Source organism: Amphiprion ocellaris, chromosome 2 (assembly GCF_022539595.1).
Source record: "Amphiprion ocellaris isolate individual 3 ecotype Okinawa chromosome 2, ASM2253959v1, whole genome shotgun sequence".
NCBI classification, from domain to species: Eukaryota; Metazoa; Chordata; class Actinopteri; family Pomacentridae; genus Amphiprion; species Amphiprion ocellaris.
Genome location: NC_072767.1, coordinates 3,432,146 through 3,455,380, shown reverse-complemented (window position 1 = coordinate 3,455,380; position 23,235 = coordinate 3,432,146). Strand labels below are relative to the sequence as shown.

General features: G+C 34.1%; 1 protein-coding gene and 1 long non-coding RNA gene across 4 annotated transcripts in view; both read left to right on the top strand.

The window, feature by feature from the left end:
• Nucleotides 1-362: 362 nt before the first annotated feature.
• On the top strand, nucleotides 363-15,473 carry LOC129350573 (uncharacterized). Of its 2 annotated transcripts, none has more exons than XR_008604021.1 (3): nucleotides 363-570; nucleotides 14,165-14,320; nucleotides 15,290-15,473. It is a non-coding gene; the product is annotated as an uncharacterized LOC129350573 (long non-coding RNA). The 2 variants fall into 2 exon arrangements; XR_008604027.1 differs by lacking the exon at nucleotides 363-570 and adding an exon at nucleotides 4,376-4,841.
• A 202-nt stretch (nucleotides 15,474-15,675) lies between these two features.
• arhgef18b (rho/rac guanine nucleotide exchange factor (GEF) 18b) overlaps nucleotides 15,676-23,235 on the top strand; it is an 80,436-nt gene continuing 72,876 nt past the window's right edge. Inside the window, exons 1-6 of one of the 2 annotated variants that reach the window (XM_055017506.1) lie at nucleotides 15,676-15,846; nucleotides 17,114-17,216; nucleotides 19,481-19,607; nucleotides 19,699-19,753; nucleotides 22,291-22,335; nucleotides 23,061-23,135. In XM_055017506.1, the coding sequence (XP_054873481.1) occupies nucleotides 15,677-15,846; nucleotides 17,114-17,216; nucleotides 19,481-19,607; nucleotides 19,699-19,753; nucleotides 22,291-22,335; nucleotides 23,061-23,135 (575 nt within the window). In that variant the 5' untranslated portion in view covers nucleotide 15,676. The remainder of the gene's footprint in view (nucleotides 15,847-17,113; nucleotides 17,217-19,480; nucleotides 19,608-19,698; nucleotides 19,754-22,290; nucleotides 22,336-23,060; nucleotides 23,136-23,235) is intronic. The other variant, XM_055017508.1, reaches the window with a different exon arrangement.

The following is a 23,235-nucleotide window of genomic DNA, read 5'->3' as shown; positions in this document are numbered from 1 at the left end:
TCCAATAATTCTTGAAAAGTTTCCCTTAAAAGTTTTATTTTAAAAAATCCTCCATGTTTGGCAAGAAAATTCTTATAAATATCAAAAAATGAGTAAAAATCTTTAAAACAAAATTCTAAAAATATCTAAATTGATTTTGGTAGATTTTTTTTGTGAATGTTCTTAAGAAACATTTTTAACTTTTCTTTTTTTTTCACCAAAAAATGTTCAAAGATTTCCCAAAAATGTTGAAAATGTGGACATCAGAAGTTTTACTGTGAAAGTCTCTCCCCGCCCCCCCCCCCCCCCCCCCCCCCCCCCCCCCCCCCCTCGTTTTCAAACTTTAAACGGGTCATTTTGACCCGCAGGACGACACGAGGGTTAAAGCTGCAGCAGCGATGAGTGAAACTGCAGCTGTAGGTCACTGAGCTGCAGAAAGAGGAAGCTGTGCTCAGATCCTGTGGCTGCTCGTCTGTCTGCGTCGCTCTCACGGATACGCTCAAACCTGACGACACACTTTCTTGTTTTTCTGCTCGTTTTGGGTCCAACAGAGAGGATTTCCATGCTGCTGCCTGCCGCCCATCATCCCCTGTAAGTAGAGCTTGTTGTGGTGAACTTTCCCAGCCTGGAGGCCCTTTAAGGCTCTTCACTCACTGTGCTGAATGGTTCTCTGCAGCGTATCTCAGTTTAAACACATTTCCACTTGCCCTCCCTGTGCCAGTGTTGCTGCTGCTACCCTGTCTGTGGGAAAGTAGGCAGAGTTTTCCACTTGATGTGCAGTGAGCTGGACTTGACAGTCATCCGTAGTTACACTGCTGCAAATTAAGAGGCGCAGGAATCATCCGAGTCTGGAGCTGCAGCAGAAGCAGATCGGTCCTCTGATGGACAGCTATCGCTCTGCTTTGAGCTCTTGTTTCTATCAATAGTGTTGTTTTTTCTCTCAACTGCCCTGTACTTTGGTTGCGTTTGCTTCCTTCCCTTTTTCTGTTTCTGCTCCGTTTCTCTAACACTATTACGTCGTCAAACTAGTCTGAACAAGTAAAACTGCTTTCTGGAGCCATTTGTCTTGTATTTGACAGTTTGTTACTCTTAAATAACCTCGCTTTGCTTCATCGTGTCGTTTAAAACTGTTTACAGTGAAGATCTTTGTTCCCTCGCCATAAACCAGCAGATTATACAGAACACACACTGTTAAAAAAGGTTGAAAACAGCACATTAATCCTCCTGTTGTCCTGCAGGTCAAATTGATCCGTTTTAAAGTTTGAAAATGTGGAGAAAAAAACATATTTTCACAGTGAAATTTCTGATGTCCACATTTTACACATTTTTGGGAAATCTTTGAACATTTTTTGGTGGAAAAAAGAAATGTTAAAAACGTTTCTTAAGAATATTCACACAAAAAAAAAACCCCAACTGAAATCCAACGAATTTTGCTGGATTTTGGTTGATTTTTATGTGAATGTTCTTAAAGGAAATATTAGAAGTTTTATTGATATATAACATGGAATCACTTTAGATATTTTTAGGATTTTTTTTGGAAGACTTTTAGTCATTTTTTGAAAATATTTGCAAGAATTTTCTTGCAAAATTTGGGGGATTTTTTTTTTTTTTTAAATAAAACTTTTAAGGTACATTTATAAGGAATATTGGAATTTTGTTCCTGAAGGTTTTGCAAATTTTCTGAAATTTGGGGAATTTTTTTGCTGAATTTTTAAATTTTTTTCAGACAGGGAAACAATATTTTTTGGTGCCTGTAAATGAGGACAACAGGAGGGTTAAGAAGCTTTAAAAGAGCCGTAAGCGTCCGATATGCACCTAAAGAACAATATATGGATGTTTTCTTATGAACTTATTGTAGTTTAGTGAAAATTAAACATAAAAAGGTCACTTATATTGTATAGTATAGCAGCAACCACCTTTAAACTACAGACATTTAATGGAAGCTCACCTGAAGACTAACAGAAAATATTTATTTATTGTTTACCTGTTGGAGCTTATTGAAAAATGAATGGAAAAATAAAATAAAAACACCACTTATACAGCTCCTTTAAAATGGAGGAATATAATATGTGGAAGTTTTATAGATTATTACCTGAAGAGTGTTAAATATGTATTAATTGTTTATTTATGAGAATTTATTGAAAAAGAAATCTTCAAAATCATAAAAAATACCTCTTATACAACAGAAGCCTTCTATAAAATAGAGGAATGTAATAGAAGGTTACAGGTTATCACTTGAGCAGTAACAGGAAACATCATAAATATAACAGAACTTGTTAAAAAAAGTCATAAAATGCCTGTAAAAACTTAGGAAAATTTGTTTCAAATAACAGCAAATATCTGTAGAATAATGATATTTTGTTAGCTGATTTAAATATAATAAAAAGTGCAATTTTATGGTCAAACTTTTTTAAGTAAATATTTACTATTTTTAAAAATACAGATTTATATATATATATTATTTACAGTTTTGCTCTTTTAAGGGTTAAAAAATAAATTAAATTCAGATTTTTTTTGTCTGTGTTTTTACTGAATATTATCTGTAATTCCATCCCCCAAAATGTTTTTAAAAAGCAGTTAAAAATGATTTACCATGTTCCAGTCCTTAATATGCATATTTTTTTTCCCTTCAAATAAAAGCAAATAACTTTGAAATAAAGATCTTTTTTCTAATTTTTGAATGGCATGTTTTATTTATTTACTTTTTTTAATTTATCAGTTGAAAAATTTGTCCTTTTTGTAATTCTACTGGATATTCCTTTACTGTATTTGTAATTTAACAAAACTGTGAAATTCTGTGAAATGACAGGTAAAAATGATTTTTCAATCCTTAATATACATAATTTTCCTGTAATATTTTTACTATAATTCCACTTGATATTATCTGTAATTTTACCCAAACAAAGCAATTTTTGAAAAAATCTATAATGCAGCAGTTTAAAAACATTTAACCATTTTTTGATCCTTAATATGTAAAATTTTTCTTTCAAAGAGGAGCAAATACCTGAAAGATAATGTTATTTTTGCTGATTTAAAAATTGCTTATTTATGTATTTATTTTTGCTGTCAACATGTCAATTAATACGTCTTTCTGTAATTTTACTATGTATTATTTGTAATTTATCAAAACAGGAAAAGTCTATAAAACAACAGCTTAAAAATAATTTTATTCCAATCCTTAACATACATATTTTGTAATATATTTTTCACATGGACAATATGTAAAGTTTTAGCCTTTAGGGTTAACATAAAAATTAATACTAATAAATACTAATATTTTAAAGCTATTATCTCTAATTTTACCAAAAAGAATTTAAAAAATCTACAAATTAACAGTAACCAAAAATATAAAATTTTTTCAAGCCTTAATATATATTTTTTCCTCAAATAAAAGCAAATGCCTTAAAAATAATGTTTTTCATTGATTTACAAATAGCCTTTTTTATTTACAGTCAACATTTAAAGTAATATTTTTTCTGTAATTTTACAAAATGTTATTTTTAATTTAACAAAACAGTGAAAATCTGTAAACTGACAGGTAAAAATGATTTTCCATTTTTTAATCCTTAATATACATAATTTTACTAAATAATAGTACTATAGTTTTTCTTGGCATTATCTCTAATTTTACCCAAAACAAAGTAATTTTAAAAATCTATAAATTAACAGTTAATTTTTAAACCATTTTTCAATCCTTGATATCCACTTTTATTCTAATAGAAGCAAATAACTGCAAAATTTGTTGATTTTAAAATGGCTTATTTATTTTCACTATAAATTAACAGTTAATGTTTTTAATGTATTTGTTTTTACTGTTTTTCAATCCTTCATCTGCAAAAAAAAAATCAAAATAAATTCTAAGAGGACCAAATACCTGTAAAATAAAGACAGATTTTTTTTTGCTGATTTAAATATAGTTTTTAAAAAAGGAAAATTAATTATTGCCATTCAACAAAATTAAAAAATTAAAATTAAAAAAAGAAAATTCCAATAATTATTTTAAAATTTCCCTTAAAAGTTCTATTTTAAAGAAATCCCCCAAATTTGGCAAGAAAATTCTTGGAAATATTTTCCAAAAAAATTAGTAAAAATCTTCCAAAAAAATCCTAAAAATATCTAAAATGATTACATTGATATCAGTGAAACTTCTAACATTTTCTTGAAGAACATTCAGAAAAAAATCAACCAAAATCTGGCAAAATTCGCTGGATTTTGGTTGATTTTTTTGTGAATGTTCTTAAAGAAACATTCTTAACATTTCTTTTTTTCCACCAAAAGATGTTCAAAGATTTCCCAAAAATGTTGAAAATGTGGACATCAGAAATTTCACTGTGAAAATATATATTTTTTCCACATTTTCAAACTTTAAAACGGGTCAGTTTTGACCTGCAGGACGACACGAGGGTTAAAGAAATTTTTTCTGTTATTTTACAACAGACAAAATCTGTAAAAATGTAAACTATCTTTAAGAAGTGCAGTGAAAGGAAACAGTTTTTTACAGTGTAGTGTTTTTTTTATCACCAAGAATGTGAAGCGGCTTCATCTTTCATCTTCTCCTCCCGCTGTCACCACTTCTCTTTTTTCCATTTTTGCTCTCCTGCTCTGTTTCTTCTTTCCACTGCTGCTCTAATCTCCAACCAGCTGATCTTCACCCTGGACTCCCTCCCTCCTCTTCCTCCTCTTCCTCCCTTGCTGCCCTCCTCTTCCTCCTCTTCGTCCTCTTCCTCCTCCTCGCTGCTGCCGGAGCTCCAGTTTCCAGCCGGCCTCCCCCCACTGCGCTGCTCCCATGGCCGACTCTCCTCTGAACAACTCCTGGCCGTCCTTCTCCAAGCTGTGGATGAAGAGATGGTCCTTCAAGAGAGGTAACCCGCCGCCTGCAGCTTTTACTCCACTCTTTCTGGACTTAAACCTGCCAGATGTGGGATCCTGAGAACTGGATGCGAATCTCTGAGATGTTCAAAGTGTGAAAAATGCGAATCTCTGCTTCTCCTCTTTCGATTCTCTTCTTCTCAGCTCCATTCAGATCTTCTGACAGAGTTGTTGTTGCACGTTCTGACCTGATTTGGGGTTTGTGGTGAATGACGGTTGCAGTGTGTCAGATGAGCTTTTGGTGCAAAGTTCAGTGAGTCATTTTCTAACTGTAAAATGTGAGAGTGCAGAAATGTCAACATCTACAAGAAACCTTTGATTATTTATTGGTGAAGTGTGGCTTTATGTCTCTAGTGTTGCTGCTTTGACCTGTACAGTTAAAAACCTAAATTAATATTACTTAAAATCTGATGTTTGCTGCAGAATTTACTCATTTTTCTCACTAAATCCACTTTACTTAATGACATTTGGGGCTTTATCCACATCGCGCATGAAAAATTTTGCTTCATAACCTCACAAACAACACATAAACCTGAGTTACTTCATGTTCTGTGTTGTTATCTTCAGATTATTGCAGCATTTTAGCATTTCATAATAACAGTTTTGAGCTTTATGCCAAATATGCATGCTACATGCATGTTGATTTCTTCCTCTAGAACTTACTTTAGTTTAAGTTTGTTGCAGAGTTTCTGTAATTTTGTTGTTTTTCTAACTAAATCCATTTAGCATAACAACATTTGCTTTATTTACTAGCTTTATACACATCATGCATGCAACATCTGGATTATTCAAAATCAAATTTGGTGCAGAATTTATGTGATTTTACAGTTTTTCTCACTAAATACACTTTGCTTCATGAAATTTGTAGTTTTATCCACATTATGCATGCAAAATCTTAGATTTTTGGAGATTATTTTTACTACATAGTTAGACATATATCGTGTAAAACTTGAGTTATTTCATGCTCTGTGTCTTCATGTTCAGAGGAAATTGACATTTTATCATTAAGAAACCTTTGATTATTTATTGGAAAAGTAACATTTTGTGGCTCTTGTGTTCAGTGACTTTTCTTAATGACATTTGGAACTTTTTAAACATTATGCATGCAAAATCTTATATTTTGCTGTTAATTTTCCCTGTATAAACAGACAGATAACACACAGAATTTGAGTTAAAGGTATTTTACCATTAAGAAACCTTTGATTATTGATTATAAAAATAACATTTCGTGGCTCTTGTGTTGTTGCTTTGACCTGTGTAGTTAAAAACCAAACTAAAGATCATTTAAAATAAAGAATTGACTGATTTGCCTCACTAAATCCACTTTACTAAACGACATTTGGAGCTTTATGCACACCATGCATGCAACATCTCATATTTCACTCTACGTTTTTCTTCTAACCTGACATATAATGCATAGAACTTGAGTTCATGGCTTTTTATCATTAGGAAACCTTTGATTGTTTGTGGAAAAAGTATAATTTTGTGGCTCTTGTGTTGCTGCTTTGATATGTGCAGTTAAAAACCTAAATTAAGGCTATTTAAATTTAAGTTTGGTGCAGAATTTGTTGTGTTTTGTAACTAAAATCACTTTTCTTAACGACATTTAGAGCTTTTTGCACATTATGCATGCAAAATCTCCCATTTTAATGTTCATTCTTTCTCTATAACTGAACATATAACACACAGAACCTGAGTTAAAGGAGTTTTAACATAAAGAAACCTTCGATTATTCATTGGTAAAGTATCATTTTGTGGCTCTTGTGTTGCTGCTTTGATGTGTACTGTTAAAAATCTACATTAAGATGACTTAAAATGAAGTTTGATGTAGAATTTACTGATTTTTCTCACTAAATCTACTTTACTCAATAACATTTGGAGCTTTGTTTACGTCATGCATGTGACATCTGTTGATTCTTCCTCTCCAACCTGACATAAAACACACAGAACCTGACTTATTTCATGCTCCGTGTTTTCATCTTCAGAGGAAAAGTGTTTTAGCATAAAGAAGCCGCGCAGAAAAGCTTCCATTTCGCTGCTCGTGTGTCTGTTGCAGCTCTAGTCGCACGAATTTCTCATCAAAGGAGGATCTGCAAGATGACAGTTGTTTTGATGTGCGCCTCGACCTCACATCTAACAGGCCCAGCGTTGTGTTTTCACCTACACACAGCATCTGTCACGCACACTCACATTTGGACGGCAGACTTTGAATCATCCTGCTACTAAACGGCCCTTTGTCCCACAGACCACACTCAGTAATGTATATTTATATGAGTTGAGTGTGATTTTTATTCCTGCATCTGTGGTTTCTTTCATTTTCAACACAACGACCTTTACTGCGCTTTAAAGATGTTCATTGTAGCAGCAGCTCCGGTAAAAGACGTTTTTTGTTTAAATGTTCGTGTGAAATAAGCCTGAAATTTTTATGCTTTGTAACCAAATCAACTGACTTCATCACATGAAGTGGAGCTTCCTCTTGTGATGATCATGTATCTTTGCAGACATACAAACACGTGAATTCATTTCCTCCTCGTCTCATTTTGCTCAATCATCCTCATTTTTTTTACTAAACCTGCCAAAAGCTAAACACAAACCAGACAGGAATTATTAAAAAAAACAATATTTCTCATACAGATGTCTATAATTTTTGAACTAGTTGAAAACTTTTAGAGTTGAACCGCCCATCTTTGAGATTATTCTGTATTAATTTACCAGCAACTTAGGTTCTGGCTCATTGTTACAGGTAATTTGTGGCAAAAGATGCTGATATACATTTAATTTATGTTCCCTTTCTTTTAATGTTTTTCTTATTTTTGGTAAAGAAAATCCAGTGAAACATGCGACCCTTGCAGATTTTGCTCAGAAACATCCCTGTAGTATTTGCATCCTCAGGTTTTTCAATCATTCCTGTCTCACAAACTGGAAAGTGAAGCATCCACACAATAAAACTGGACAACTCGTCGCTCATCTTGCAGATCGATGCACCAGTGGCATCTTTTCTTACATAAAATGTGTTCCATGGACTGTAAAATTAACAGAATTTGTCAAGAGGCAGTTTGCAGATATTCCTTATCCCACATAGACCCACATAAGATCTGTTTGGATGAAACAAACTTGGTGTTTAACAAAGAGATAGGTGTGTTTTCCGAGCAAAAAATGAGACTATTTAACCCTCCTGTTATCCTCATTTACGGGCACCAAAAAATATTGTTTCCTTGTCTGAAAAAAATCAAAAAATTTGGCAAAAAAACACCCAAATTTCTGAAAATTTGCAAAACCTTCAGGAAGAAAATTTCAATAATTCTTTAAAAGTTTCCTTTAAAAGTTTTATTTTAAAAAAAATCCCCCAAATTTGGCAAGAAAATTCTTGGAAATTTTTTTTAAAAAAATGAGTAAAAATCTTCCAAAAAAAATCCTAAAAATATCTAAAGTGATTCCATATATATCAGTAAAACTTCTGATATTTTCTTGAAGAACATTCACAAAAAATCAACCAAAAACCAGCGAAATTTGCTGGATTTTGGTTGATTTTTTTATGAATGTTCTTAAGAAACGTTTTTAACATTTCTTTTTTTCCACCAAAAAATGTTCAAAGATTTCCCAAAAATGTTGAAAATGTGGATATGAGAAGTTTCACTGTGAAAATATGTTTTTTTTCCACATTTTCGAACTTTAAAATGGATCAATTTTGACCTGGAGGACAACAGGAGGATTAAATAATGTGTATTTATCGGAACAAAAACATTGAAATGACCTATAGCCACAGTATGTATTGTTTTACAATGCAGTGATCTATCTATCTATCTATCTATCTATCTATCTATCTATCTATCATCTATCTATCTATCTATCATCTATCTATCTATCTATCTATCTATCTATCTATCTTTCTATCTATCTATCTATCTATCTATCTATCTATCTATCTATCTATCTATCTATCTATCTATCTATCTATCTATCTATCTATCTATCTATCTATCTATCTATCTATCTATCTATCTATCTATCTATCTATCTATCTATCTATCTATCTATCTATCTATCTATCTATCTATCTATCTATCTATCTATCTATCATCTATCTATCTATCTATGCGCAATGCTTTTCTTTTATTGTACAATTAATTATTTTTTAAAAAATGACAAAAACTTCTTTCTTCTCAGATGAAAAGATCTGCTGGGTTCCACAGAGTAAATAGAGGGGAAAATATAATAAAGTTTAAGAAAACAGGACCAGTTTTAAACAGATAATTAAAGCTAAACGAAGCACGGGGGGAATAATATCGACAAGATGCCGGCTGTAATAATTTAAAGACATTCATATGAGGTGTTTAAGTCTGGGGTGGATTTATTGGCGGATAATAGCTGCTGGGTTTAGCAGCACAGTCAGACCACCCTTTGTTATGTGATGAACGCACACACACACACACACACACACCTAAACACACACACACACACACAAACACACACACACAGATATAGGAGAGCGACCATAAAAGGCCTCATCAAGCAGCAGCAGCGTCTCTGCACAAGTTTCCAGTGAACATTAGCGGACTGGACGCCTCGCTGCCACCTCTGCAGCCTCCGGCGTGATTTAGTGAAATACAGGAGTGGATGTGGAGAGTGTGTGTCGGGGTGTTTACACCACAGCATCGCTGGCCGATGCTGCTGGTTTACAGCAGGACTCGGTCTGCTCTGGATCGGCCAGACGAGGCTCCCAAGCTGAAAAAACGATTCTTCTTCTGTGTTTTATTTCAGTGTGATGACTGCAATCCGCTCAAATCAAGAGGAAAGGTCTAAAAACACGAACATGTCATCAGAACTACGGAGTTTTCCAGCGATAAACAAGCATTAACCCTCCTGTTGTCTTCATTCATGGCCACCAAAAAATATTGTTTCCTTGTCTGAAAAAAAATCCCAAAATTCATCAAAAAAATTCCCCAAATGTCTGAAAATTTGCAAAACTTTCAGGAAGAAAATTCCAATAATTCCTTAAAAGTTTCCCTTAAAAATTTTATTTTCAAAAAATCCCCCAAATTTGTCAAGAAAATTCTTGTAAATATTTTCAAAAAATGAGTAAAAATCTTCCAAAAAAATCCTAAAAAATATCAAAAGTGATTCCATATATATCAATAAAAAAATGTTTCTTGAAGAACATTCACATAAAAATCAACCAAAATCAAATGAAATTCACTGGATTTTGGTTGATTTTTTTGTGAATGTTCTTAAAGAAACATTTTTTTAACATTTCTTTTTTTTTACACCAAAAGATGTTCAAAAATTTTCCAAAAATGTTGAAAAAGTAGAAGTTTTCACTGAAAATATATCATCAAATAAAGTTTCCCTTAAAAATATTATTTTTAAAAAATCCCCCAAATTTGGCGAAAAATTCTTGTAAATATTTTTTTAAAATGAGTAAAAATCTTCCAAAAAATCCTAAAAATATCTAAAGTGATTCCATATATATCAGTAAAACTTGTAATATTTCCAAACTCCAGTGAAATTTGGTGGATTTTGGTTGATTTTTATATGAATGTTCTTAAGAAACATTTGTAACATTTCTTTTTTTCCACCAAAAAATGTTCAAAGATTTCCCAAAAATGTTAAAAATGTGGACATCAGAAGTTTCACTGTGAAATTTTTTTTTTCCACATTTTCAAACTTTAAAATGGGTCAATTTTGACCTGCAGGACGATGCAAGGGTTCAACAGTTCAGAGCAGCTGTGAAAATCTTTTATGACTAATCTAAGCTGTTATGTAATTCAACTGAGGCTGGTAAATATCAATACTTGACCAAGTCTGACCCTAGAAAACATAAAAACCCACCAAACACAACGATTCTCTGGATCTTCTATGCTTTGAAGCACACAAATATGAATAAAATACTATTTGACCTGACTCTAATGCATAATAAGGCAGAAAAATATGGAGATTAACCTGAATAACTCTGATCTAAAGCTACAACTGTGCAAGAAATTAAATAAAATACAACTTTACTGGGCTATAAAATATGAAAAGGCTGCAGTTTTATTAATATGGAGACGAACTTAACGAATGTAACGACAGAACTAAAGTAATATAAATTAAAGAACTTTTATGACATATATATTCTTTAATTTTTCATTTGACATTGATTCCTTTATTTTCATGTTGTTTTGTTTTGTTTTGTAGCATTTTAATATATTTTTTCTTTGTTTATTTATTTTCTTTCTTTGTTTGTTTTTTATTTTGAATTTTAATATTTTATTACTTTTTTCCCTTTTTTATTTTATTATTTAGGACAGTGGAAACATGAAAAACATATTTAAAAAATAGGTAATTTTGGAGATTAAGTTTGAGTTAAAGTAATGACAAATCATGTAATAATAATAATAATAATAATAATAATAATAATAATAATAATAATAATAATAATAATAATAATAATAATAATAATAATAATGCAAAAGTATACAAGTAAATCCAAGGATTCCCCATGAGCAAGCCTTGTTTTAGTTTTTTATTTTATGTACATGGTTTTGTGTTTTTTGTTTAGTTTATTTTACGATATTTTGTAATATTTCATAACATTTTCTTTCTTTCTTTCTTATTTTATTATTTTATTACAATTTTTTCACAGATTTTATTTGTGGGAGTGGAAAGATCAAAACTTTAGTTCAAAATAATTAAATTACGGAGATTAGGCTGATTAAGTTTATGATAAAAAAATTATTTAAATGAAATGAAATGAAATTAAAATGCAGTGATTACAATGACAGTGACAGTAGAGAGACAAAAGACTTTAGTTCAAAATAGCTAAATTACAGAGATTAGCTTGATTAAGTTTTAACTAAAACAATGATGAAACATATAATAAAAATAAAATTAAAATAAAATAATAAAACAGTTATTGCTATGACACTGACAGTAGAGGTCAAAACTTTAGTTCATTATGGAGATTAATCTGATTTAATGTGAACCAAAGTAATGAGAAACTATGAAAATCCCAGAAACTGTTTCTCTGGATCTCCAACGACTCGTTATATTTCACTTTACAGCTGGTTATGTTGCAGCCAAAAGAAATTAAACCATCTTTAATTAGCAATACTGCAACACTTTTTCCGCCAATTCCAGCGTTTCTTCCACATTCCTTCACTGCAGAAGTCCCAGAATTAGCTCGACAGCGGTGAGCTCTTCTGCAGAGAACCTGTTTAGTGTCGTCAGGTCGGATCAGAACATGAACCTTCAGCGCTGGAGGAGTCGGCCTTTCTGATGAAATGAGGATGTTATGTAAGCTGTCTTTGTGGCAGCGCTGCCCTCCTCTGATGAGGCCCAAACACTCAGACACCAGGAGACACTGAGATAATAACGAATTAAGGTTAAAATTACACTTTTTAACCCTTGTGTCATCCTGCGGGTCAAAATTGACCCGTTTTAAAGTTAGAAAATGTGGGGGAAAAAAGATTTTCACAGTGAAACTTCTGATGTCCACATTTTCAACATTTTTGGGAAATCTTTGAACTAGGGCTGGAACTTTAACGCGTTGATTTCGAGTAATTAATTACATCGAAAATAACGTTAAAAATAATAACACAATTAATTGCAGCCTCCTCAGTTCCCTCATTTCTGGCACACCGGTAACTCTGATGAACACTCCAGCCCAGTAGGTGGCGGTAATGAACCTAAAGTCTGTTTGTAGCCATGAAGAAGAAGCACAGGAAGCACTGAGCGAAGTCAGGCACTGGTGAACAGTGACGAAAACCAGATTGAGCTTGTTGGACAGAAAGTTTTCTTTTAAAAATCTTCCGGATGGCAGCTTGGATAAAAGTCTGGTTGTTTGCAAATTGTACAACAAAGAGTTTTCTGATCACTGCGTCACTTCAAGCCGACGGTATCACCTCAATGTAAAACATGTTGCTGTTAGCACCAGAGCTAACGTTAGCTACGAGTCATGCTAACGGTGTAGCCATCCCATAATAGGCCACTTTTCTAGACAGTGCTTGAGTTTACAGAAAGTCTTAAAATGTTGAATAGAATCGCTGTAATTGCACTTAGATTTGCAGTAATCTGTGAATGTAGCAGACAGATGAAAAATGCAGATAAATAGAAATGAAACATTTTTGTGGTTTAAGTTTTTACTCCGTCGAGGCTCTGCCTCCTTGGAGAAGGAAGAACCTAAACAACAAAAATATCTCTTTTAATAACTTAATTATAAACTTTTTGTTTATAAAAAAACAAATAAAAATTGATATTCCTAAAAAAAGAACCATTAAAATTCCTCCATTTATCAGACCCAGAAAAGATGAAAACAGAATGAATCTCTGGATTTTCAACTTTCTGAAGCTCCTTGAACTACTTATGCTGATTTTATGTGCCATACAGTGGAAAAAACAACTAAATTCAGGCTTTAAGTCATCAAAATCACTTTTTCCTATAACCCATTTATCCCATTTTCCTTTTTTAAAGTAAATTTTAAATTCTAAACACGTATATGTCTATTCATTGATTCAACTGTCAACCACAATTTTATTTGAATTGAAAAACTTCACTTATTGTGTCAAATATTGCTATTTGACAAAACTGCAATTAATTGTGATTAATTAATTACAAAGCCTGTAATTAATTAGATTTTTTTTTAAATCCCGTCCCACCACTACTTTGAACATTTTTTGGTGGAAAAAAAGAAATCCAGCAAATTTCGCTGGATTTTTGTTGATTTTTATGTGAATGTTCTGAAGAAAATATTAGAAGTTTTACTGATATATATGTAAACACTTTAGATATTTTTAGGATTTTTTTGGAAGATTTTTACTCATTTTTTGAAAATATTTACAAGAATTTTCTTGCCAAATTTGTTTTCTTTTAAAGAAAGCTTTTAAGGGAAATTTTTAAGGAATTATTGGAATTTTCTTCCTGAAGGTTTTGCAAATTTTCAGAAATTTTGGAAAATTTTGCAGAATTTTGGGATTTTTTCCAGACAAGGAAACCATATTTTTTGGTGCCTGTAAATGAGGACAACAGGAGGGTTAACCTCATGTGTCTCTGCTCTGTAACGTCCTTCAGACATCCCTCTGCTGTGTGTCGGGTACTTCCCACAGAGCTGTAGTCAGGGTTTAATCTGCAGACTAATGCTGGCTCACTGAGCAGTTGCCAGTGGTAACGGACGGTTTGTGGCATCATGTGAATCCAGGAATCTGTTTATGCAGTGGAAATGTAAAGGAGCTCTGAGCTGGAGGGCCTGAAGCCCACAGTGATCACTCAGGTGTTGAAGTCTGCACCGTCTTTGTGCTTCTTTGCTGTTGCATTCACGGGAACACTTGTTGTTGTTTTCCAGCGTCAGAGTGTAAGCCATGTAGTCGGCCCAGCGAGGCTCCCAGTTCCCAGCTCGGTGTCCAGGTCTCTGCCTCCCAGCGGGAAAGGATCGTCCTCGTCTTTGTCTCCTGCCTCCATCACCGAGGACGTCTTCTTTGGCAGCACCAACGATGACCAGGTAAAGATCTACCTTCGCTTCAATCCAGATTAACCCTCCTGTTGTCTTCATTTATGGGCACCAAAAAATATTGTTTCCTTGTCTGAAAAAAATCCAAAAATTCAGCAAAAAAAAATCCCCAAATTTCTGAAAATTTGCAAAACCTTCAGGAAGAAATTCCAATAATTCCTGAAAAGTTTCCCTTAAAAGTTTTATTTAAAAAAAAAAAAAAAAAATCCCCCAAATTTTGCAAGAAAATTCTGGTAAATATTTTCAAAAAATGAGTAAAAATCTTCCAAAAAAATCCTAAAAATATCTAAAGTGATTCCATATATATCAGTAAAACTTCTAATATTCTCTTAAGAACATTCACAAAAAAATTACCAAAATCCAGTGAATTTTGCTGGATTTTGCTTGATTTTTATGTGAATGTTCTTAAGAAACATTTGTAACATCTCTTTTTTTCCACCAAAAAAATGTTCAAAGATTTCCCAAAAATGTTGAAAATGTGGACATCAGAAGTTTCACTGTGAAAGTTTTTTTTTCCACATTTTCAAACTTTAAACCGGGTCAATTTTGACCCATGAGGGTTAAACTTATTTTGAGTTTTCTTGTAAAATTCAACTCAAAACAAGGTAATTTCAAGATTGTTTGACTTAACAAGATATTTAAGATGCATTGTCTTAAAACAAGTCCCTCCATCTGCTGAAATGTCACTTGTTAAGTGAATTTATCTTAAATCGAGAGGGATGAGACATTTTGCTTAAAAATGAGACAAACAGACTTGGTAAGATTTAGAGTTTTTGCAGTCTAAGTCCAGACTGCAGCCTCCCGTGACCCTAATGAGGGTTAAACGGTGTCTAGATGATGGATAGACGGAACTGAAAACTGCACAGTTCTGAAAGTTCATCACCCTGGAACAGCTAGCATGGCTGCTTTATTGGTCTTGTTGCTTTTTTCTTACGTCTGTCCTCTCTTTTCTACCTGCAGGACACCTGTTCGGTGGTGAGCGACTATGACTGCCCCTGTGTGCAGCTGAACAGCAGCATCGAGGACCTTCAGGGTTTCAGCTCTTCTCTCAGAGACTCAGAGTTCTTCAGAGACCTCCTTCCATCCACAGGAACCTCCACGGTCCCAGAGAGCAGAACCCAGCAGAGCGTCGGTCCTCAGGGGTCTCTGAATGCAGAGCATCCGTCCTTCGTCCAGCCTGCATCACTTCCTCCCTGTACACTGCCTGCAGAGGAACCCGCTCACAGCTTCGTGGTCACGCAGCTCAGTCCCAAGCTGTTTCCTGGCTGCATCATAGACGGCGGAGACTCTGTGGTCCCGGCCGCCCGCCTGAGCTTGACCATAGATCTGAATGGACTGCTGGGGTCAATGGAAACAGAAAAACCAGTAACGGGACTGGAGGGAGTAAACCAGCAGCTCTCCATGGATATCGACGGAGAACCAGACCTGGACAGCTTCCCCATCCTGGTCAGATCCATGTCCACGTCCAGGAGGCACAGCTGGGGCGTCCCGGTGTCCCCCATCAACCTGGGAAGGAGGTGAGACAAAGGGAGGGATGGCGGTGAAGGATGTAGAGATGGGAACAGTACAGGATGAATATCATGAAGCTGTTCTTCTCCAGTAGGTTTCTACAAGAGAAGAAGCATTTTTTGCTTCAGCATCACTGATCAAAACAAAAACATGGAAGTCGGTACAGTCTAGGTACTGAAATATAATCTGTTGGTTTGTTTTTTAAAACCAGAAAGAAAAAACTGACAAAATATCCACCAAAAAAATAGAAAATTATTTATTTAACCACTGGAAAAAAATTCAAAACATCCATTCTTCCATGTTCTTAGTGTCCAATAACAGCAACAAGCTAATAAATAAAAAGAACAAAAAACAGGCCTGCTTTTTATTTTTCCATTTAAATCAACAACAAAAACAGAAAATGGGACCAATTTTATTTTTTTTGTTTTAAATCGACAATGGAAAAACAAGAAAATTTTTCTTCTATTTTAAATCAACAACAAGAAAATAAAAATAGAAATCAGGGCAATGTTAAGTTTTTCCATTTCAAACCAACAACAAACAACAAAAACTGGGCCTTTTTTTCTATTTTAAATTAACAACTAAAAAACTGAAAACATGACCATTTTTTGTTTTCTGGCTGAAGCTAACACTGTAGCACTGAATAAAACAGAAAATAAAGAAAATAAGCCAAACTTTCTGTTTTTTTTTTTTTTAAAAAGCAGCCCAAAAATTAAAGAAAGAAAAAAATAAAAAGCAAACAGGCCAAATTTTTTTTTTCAGTTTTCAATCAAAAAAATAAAAATGGATACTTAAAAAAAATCAAAACCAACAATGAAAAAACAAGAAAATGTACCAAAAACAGAGAACTGACCCATTTTAACTTTTTAAGTTTTTCCATTTTCAACAAACAATGAAATCGCCAGAGATTGAGTCATTATCTTTTTTTGTTGTTCTTGTATTTTCAATTATAAATCAAGAACGACAAAAAAACCAATCTGAAAATGGGACCAACCAAGAAACAAGCTCAGCATTATTTGACACTTGGTGGTTTAAAATTTAAAAACAGACTCTACTTCAGCACCAGACTGGTTCTGAACTGAGCTGAGCTCCTCTCATGGTTAACTTTAACAGCTTTTGAAATAATGCTGCTGAAGCTGTTTTGAGGTGTGAAAACAAACTGTGCACCAAAATACTTTGTGAGAAACAAAACCAGAAGAGAACATGAGAATACAGACACGTCTCAGAGGGTTGTTTGGTTAACGAACACGTGTCGCTGTGTGGCTGTTCTGTTAGACTCAGTCTGGATCCGATGGCCATGGACAGCGATGGAGAAAGAGACGACGAGGACGAGCCACAGAACCGACCTGGAGACGAGTCGGACGCTTCCAGTTTGACGGTAACATGTTTGATAATCAGAGGCACTTAGACTGTATTTAAATCCCCTGAAAGAACAGAAAAAACAACCATGCACCAGTCCATCTTTTAACCCTCCTGTTGTCCTCATTTATGGGCACCAAAAAATATAGTTTCCTTTTCGGAAAAAAATCCAAAAATTCAGCAAAAAAATTCCCCAAATTTCTGAAAATTTTCAAAACCTTCAGGAAGAAAATTCCAATAATTCCCTAAAAGTTTCCCTTAAAAGTTTTATTTTAAAAAAATCCCCCAAATTTGGTGAGAAAACTCTTGCAAATATTTTCAAAAAATGAGTAAAAATCTTCCAAAAAAATCCTAAAAATATCTAAAGTAATTCTATATATATCAGTAAAACTTCTAATATTTTCTTTAAGAACATTCACATAAAAATCAATCAAAATCCAGCGAAATTCGCTGGATTTTGGTTGATTTTTTTTGTGAATGTTCTTAAGAAACATTTTAACATTTCTTTTTTTCCACCAAAAAATGTTCAAAGATTTCCCAAAAATGTTGAAAATGTGGACATCAGAGGTTTCACTGTGAAAATGTATTTTTTTTCCACATTTTCAAACTTTAAAATGGGTCAATTTTGACCTGCAGGACAACAGGAGGGTTAAATCCCCTGAAAGATCAGAAGAAACCACCATGCACCAGTCCATATTTTAATATTTTCAACTTTCCCATGTGTGGTAAGACACTTACTTTCCCCTGAAGACAAACGATATCTCACAAAAGTGAGTCCACCCCTCACGTTTCTGACATATATTGAGCGTCTGTGGGGCATCGCTAAATGGAAGGTGGAGGTTTCTAACATCCAGCAGCTCCGTGATGTCCTCATAGAGGAGTGGAAGAGGATTCCAGTGGCGACCTGTGAAGCTCTGATGAACTCCACGCCCAAGAAGGTTCAGGTGGTGCTGGAGAATACTGGTGGCCACACAAGATATTGACGCTTTGGGCCCAATTTAGACATTTTCACTTAGGGGTGTACTCACTTTTGTTGCCAGCGGTTCAGACATTCATGGCTGTGTGTTGAGTTATTTTGAGGAGACAGTAAATTTACACTGTTATACCAGCTGTACACCAACTACTTTACATCACATCAGTGTTATTTCTACAGTGTACACTCCATCAGTTTGTGACCAACCTTTATGCACTTCAAGGGCCTGTAATGCTAAAAACATTCATAGTATGAAGATAAAACCTTGCATGTCCTAGTTAAACATACTAAAGGGATTGTAGATGAGAAATCTGTTGATTGTGAGGAGGTCAGGTGGGAGTTTTTAACCCTAAAACTGACTTATTCAAACCCGATTTAGCCACGGTAAGAAAGTAAACGGACATCATGTTTGCTAGCTTGATTAACAATGATATGCACAAAAGGTTGCCAGAACGTTTAGCGAAACTCCATCAAATTTTGACCCACCTCTATGTAATTTAAGGACCTGTAATGCTAAAAACATCTATAGTATGAAGATAAAACCTTGCATGACTTCATTAACCCTCGTGTCGTCCTGCGGGTCAAAATTGACCCATTTTAAAGTTTGAAAATATGGGAGGAAAAAAAATTCACAGTGAAACTTCTGATGTCCACATTTTCAACATTTTTGGAAATTTTTTGAACATTTTTTGGTGGAAAAAAATATAAAAAAAAACGTTTCTTTAATAACATTCACAAAAAAAATCAACCAAAATACAGTGAATTTCGTTGGATTTTGGTTGATTTTTTTTCTGAATGTTAATAAAGAAAATATCAGAAGTTTTACTGACATATATGCAATCATTTTAGATATTTTCAGGATTTTTTTGGAAGATTTTTACTCATTTTTGGGGGAAAATATTTACAAGAATTTTCTTGCCAAATTTGGAGGATTTTTTAAAATAAAACTTTTAAGGAATTATTGTAATTTTCTTCCTGAATTTTCAGAAATTTGGGGAATTTTTTTACAGAATTTTTGGATTTTTTTTCAGGCAAGGAAACGATATTTTTTGGTGCCCATAAATGAGGACAACAATAGAGTTAAATCTACCAAAGTGATTGCAGATGAGAAATCTGCTGATTGTGAGAAGGTCTGGTGGGAGTTTTTTTGAAAATTTTGGTTGCTTTTCTAAAACCAAATCACCAACTAATGCAGGCCAGTGTGAGTAAAATCTGTGTCTCAGCAGTGAGCGTATCTGCTGAGCGCTGGTGGTGGAACAGCTCAGACGTGCACGTGTCGTACATGTGTGTTTATTCTTTCACGCTCTCAGGCCGGCGCTGTTCCTGGAAGGCATCTGTACTCCCGCTCAGAGATCCTCGCCACGGACGACTATTCCCGAGCCGCACACATTTCTCGAGTTGTTCAGACGTCCAAACAGGCCGCGAGGGCAGCCGGAGGTGAGGCTCGTCGCTTCCACACGCAGAACACACGTATGTTCACATGTTTTACACTCTGCAGGCAGCTGTTTGACGTGTTCCTCTCCTGCAGCCGACGAGTTCGACCCCGAAGAAAACCTTCATTCTACAGAAGGCCAGAGCCACATGTAAGTAAACACTGCTGATGTGAAACATGTCCTGGAGTTTACACTGGAAAAAATGCTCCTCTCAAAACAAGAAAAAAAACTTACTTCAAGCAGCGTTTACCTTGAAATAAGTGAAAAATCTGCCAATAGAACAAGTGAAAAATGGCTTTGGAAGATTTCTTGAAATAAGTTATGATATTTAAAATATTGAGATCTTAAAATTAGCTGGGAAAACTTATTTGAAGCTATATTTTACCAGGATTGTCAAGCTCAGGTGTCTTAAAATAAGCCAGATATGCTACAAAAAAGCAGTTTTGCACTCAAAAATAGATTTTTGCTTTCATGTAACCTCCTCATTTGAGATGTATTAACCCTCCTGCTGTCTTCATTTATGGGCACCAAAAAATATCGTTTCCTTGTCTGATAAAAACCCAAAAAATCAGCAAAAAAATTCCCCAAATTTCTGAAAATTTGCAAAACCTTCAAGAAAATTCCAATAATTCCTTAAAATTTTTATTTTGAAAAAAAATCCCCCAAATTTGGCAAGAGAATTCTTGTAAATGGTTTTAAAAAATGAGTAAAAATCTTCCAAAAAAAATCCCAAAAATATAAAGTGATTCCATATATACCAGTAAAACTTCTAATATTTTCTTTAAGAACATTCACATAAAAAAAAAAAAATTTCAACCAAAATCCAGCGAAATTTCCTGGATTTTGGTTGTTTTTTTGTGAATGTTCTTAAGAAACATTTTTAACATTTCTTTTTTTCCACCAAAAAATGTTCAAAGATTTCCCAAAATGTTGAAAATGTGGACATCAGAAGTTTCATTGTGAATATTTTTTTTCTTCCACATTTTCAAACTTTAAAACGGGTTCAATTGACCCGCAGGACGACACGAGGGTTAAACTTATTTTGAGTTTTCTTGTAAAATTCAACTCAAAACAAGCTAATTTCAAGATTGTTTGACTTAACAAGATATTTAAGATGCATTGTCTTAAAACAAGTCCCTCCATCTGCTGAAATGTCACTTGTTAAGAGAATTTATCTTAAATCAAGTGGGATGAGACATTCTGACTAAAAATGAGACAAATAGACCTGGTAAGATTTAGAGTTTTTGCAGTGTGTGTTTCATCTCCAGGAGATGCAGCTTCAGTGTTGCAAGACAAGAAGGACACCGCTGCGGTTTGATTTAACGGAGGCAGCGTGTCTCATAAATTACACTTCCAGCTCCTCGGTGCTCCGGTACAGTAGTATACATAGTGTTCTGTGGTTGTAAATAGTTGCTGCAGCTACCTGACTCCCACAGAACAGAGGGGCTTTCCCCGTTCTCCGCTGACATTTCTGCACCTTGTCACCCGTCTGCAGCCCCGTCCTCCCACGGCTCTGTGCAGCTCCTTAGATGGCCCCTCGGTGTGTGTTAGTGTGTGGTTGTAGCACACTGGAAAAAATGCCCCTCTCAAAACGAGAAGAAAACTTATTTCAAGCAAATTTTACCTTGAAATAAGATCTGATATTTAGAATATTGAGATCTTAAAATTAGCTGGGAAAACTTATTTGAAGCTCTATTTTACCAGGATTGTCAAGCTTGGTGTCTTTAGCCAGACATGCTAAAAAAAAAAAAAAAGCAGTTTTTCATTCAAAAATAGATTTTTGCTTTCAGGTAACCTCCTAATTTGAGATGTATTAACCCTCCTGCTGTCGTCATTTATGGGCACCAAAAAATATTGTTTCCTTGTATGAAAAAAAATCCAAAAACTCAACAAAAAAAATTCCCCAAAATTCTGAAAATTTGCAAAACCTTCAGGAAGAAAATTCCAAATTCCTTAAAAGTTTGATTAAAAAAAATCCCCCAAATTTGGCAAGAAAATTCTTGTAAATATTTTCAAAAAAATTAGTAAAAATGTTCCAAAAAAATCCTAAAAATATCTAAAGTGATTCCATATATATCAGTGAAACTTCTAATATTTTCTTTTAGAACATTCACAAAAAAAAATAAACCGAAATCCAGTGAAAATCGCTGGATTTTGGTAGATTTTTTTGTGAATGTTCTTAAGAAACTTTAAAAAAAAAAAAATTTCCACCAACAAATGTTCAAAGATTTCCCAAAAACGTTGAGAATGTGGACATCAGAAGTTTCACTGTGAAAATATAGCTTTTCCCCACATTTTCAAACTTTATTTAATTTAACCTGCAGGACAACACGAGGGTTAAACTTATTTTGAATTTTCTTGTAAAATTCAACTCAAAACAAGATCATTTCAAGATTGTTTGACTTAACAAGATATTTAAGATGCATTGTCTTAACACAAGTCCCTCCATCTGCTGAAATGTCTCTTGTTAAGAAAATTTATCTTGAATCAAGTGGGATGAGACATTCTCACCAAAAATGAGACAAATAGACTTGGTAGGATTTAGAGTTTTTGCAGTGCTCATGCGTAGGACTGTGTGGACATGGCAGACGAAGGGAGGATTCTTCCTTAAATCACAGTCTGACACTCAGCTCCCAGAAGTCTATCCGTCGTCCTCTGTCTCAGTCTCAGTGTCTTGTTTGTCTTAGGCTGATGGTACAGAAAGTTCTGCAGGAGCTAAAGCTGTACCATGGGTGAGTAAACAGGAGAGGCAGGCCTCAGAGCAGCAGCAGCAGATTGTGACTAGCATGTTTTTGGCATGTGTGTGTTTGCATGTTCAGTGTCTGGAAAACATGTGTGGAACACTACGACTGTTTTTAACCCTTGTGTCGTCCTGCGGGTCAAAATTGACCCGTTTTAAAGTTTGAAAACGTGGAAAAAAAATCTATTTATACAGTGAAACTTCTGATGTCCACGTTTTCAACTTTTTTTGGGAAATTTTTGAACATTTTTTTGGTGGAAAAATTAAATGTTAAATATGTTTCTTAGGAACATTCACAGATTTTTTTTGAATGTTCTTAAAGAAAATATTGCAAGTTTTACTGATATATATGGAATCACTTTGGATATTTTTAGGATTTTTTTTGGAAGATTTTTACTCATTTTTTGAAAATATTTACAAGAATTGTCTTGCCAAATTTTGGGGATTTTTTTAAAGGAATTTCTTTTCTTTTAAAGAATCATTTGAAATTTCTTCCTGGAAGTTTTGCAATTTTTTTTCTGAATTTTTGGATTTTTTTTCAGACAGGGAAACAATATTTTTTGGTGCCCGTAAATGAAGACAACAGGAGGGTTAATGTCACAAAATCACAAGTTCACCGCTGAATAAAATCACCCAGTAATGTTTCTGAATGACAAACACGTCTCTTATGATCAGCTTTCCACTGAAACCGTGAACTCGCCTCGTTGTCCTTCACAGAGCGAAGCAGAGAAACAACAGATCAGGCAGCAAAGATTCAGGAAGTGTCACTTGGTACGAGTTCCTCTCTAATGAGTAAGTACTGCATTCATTGTTGTTCCCTTATTGCTAAAGCTGCAAAATGTCCACATTCTGTGTCTGTTCAAAAGGACCAAAAGAAGTGAAACATGACAGC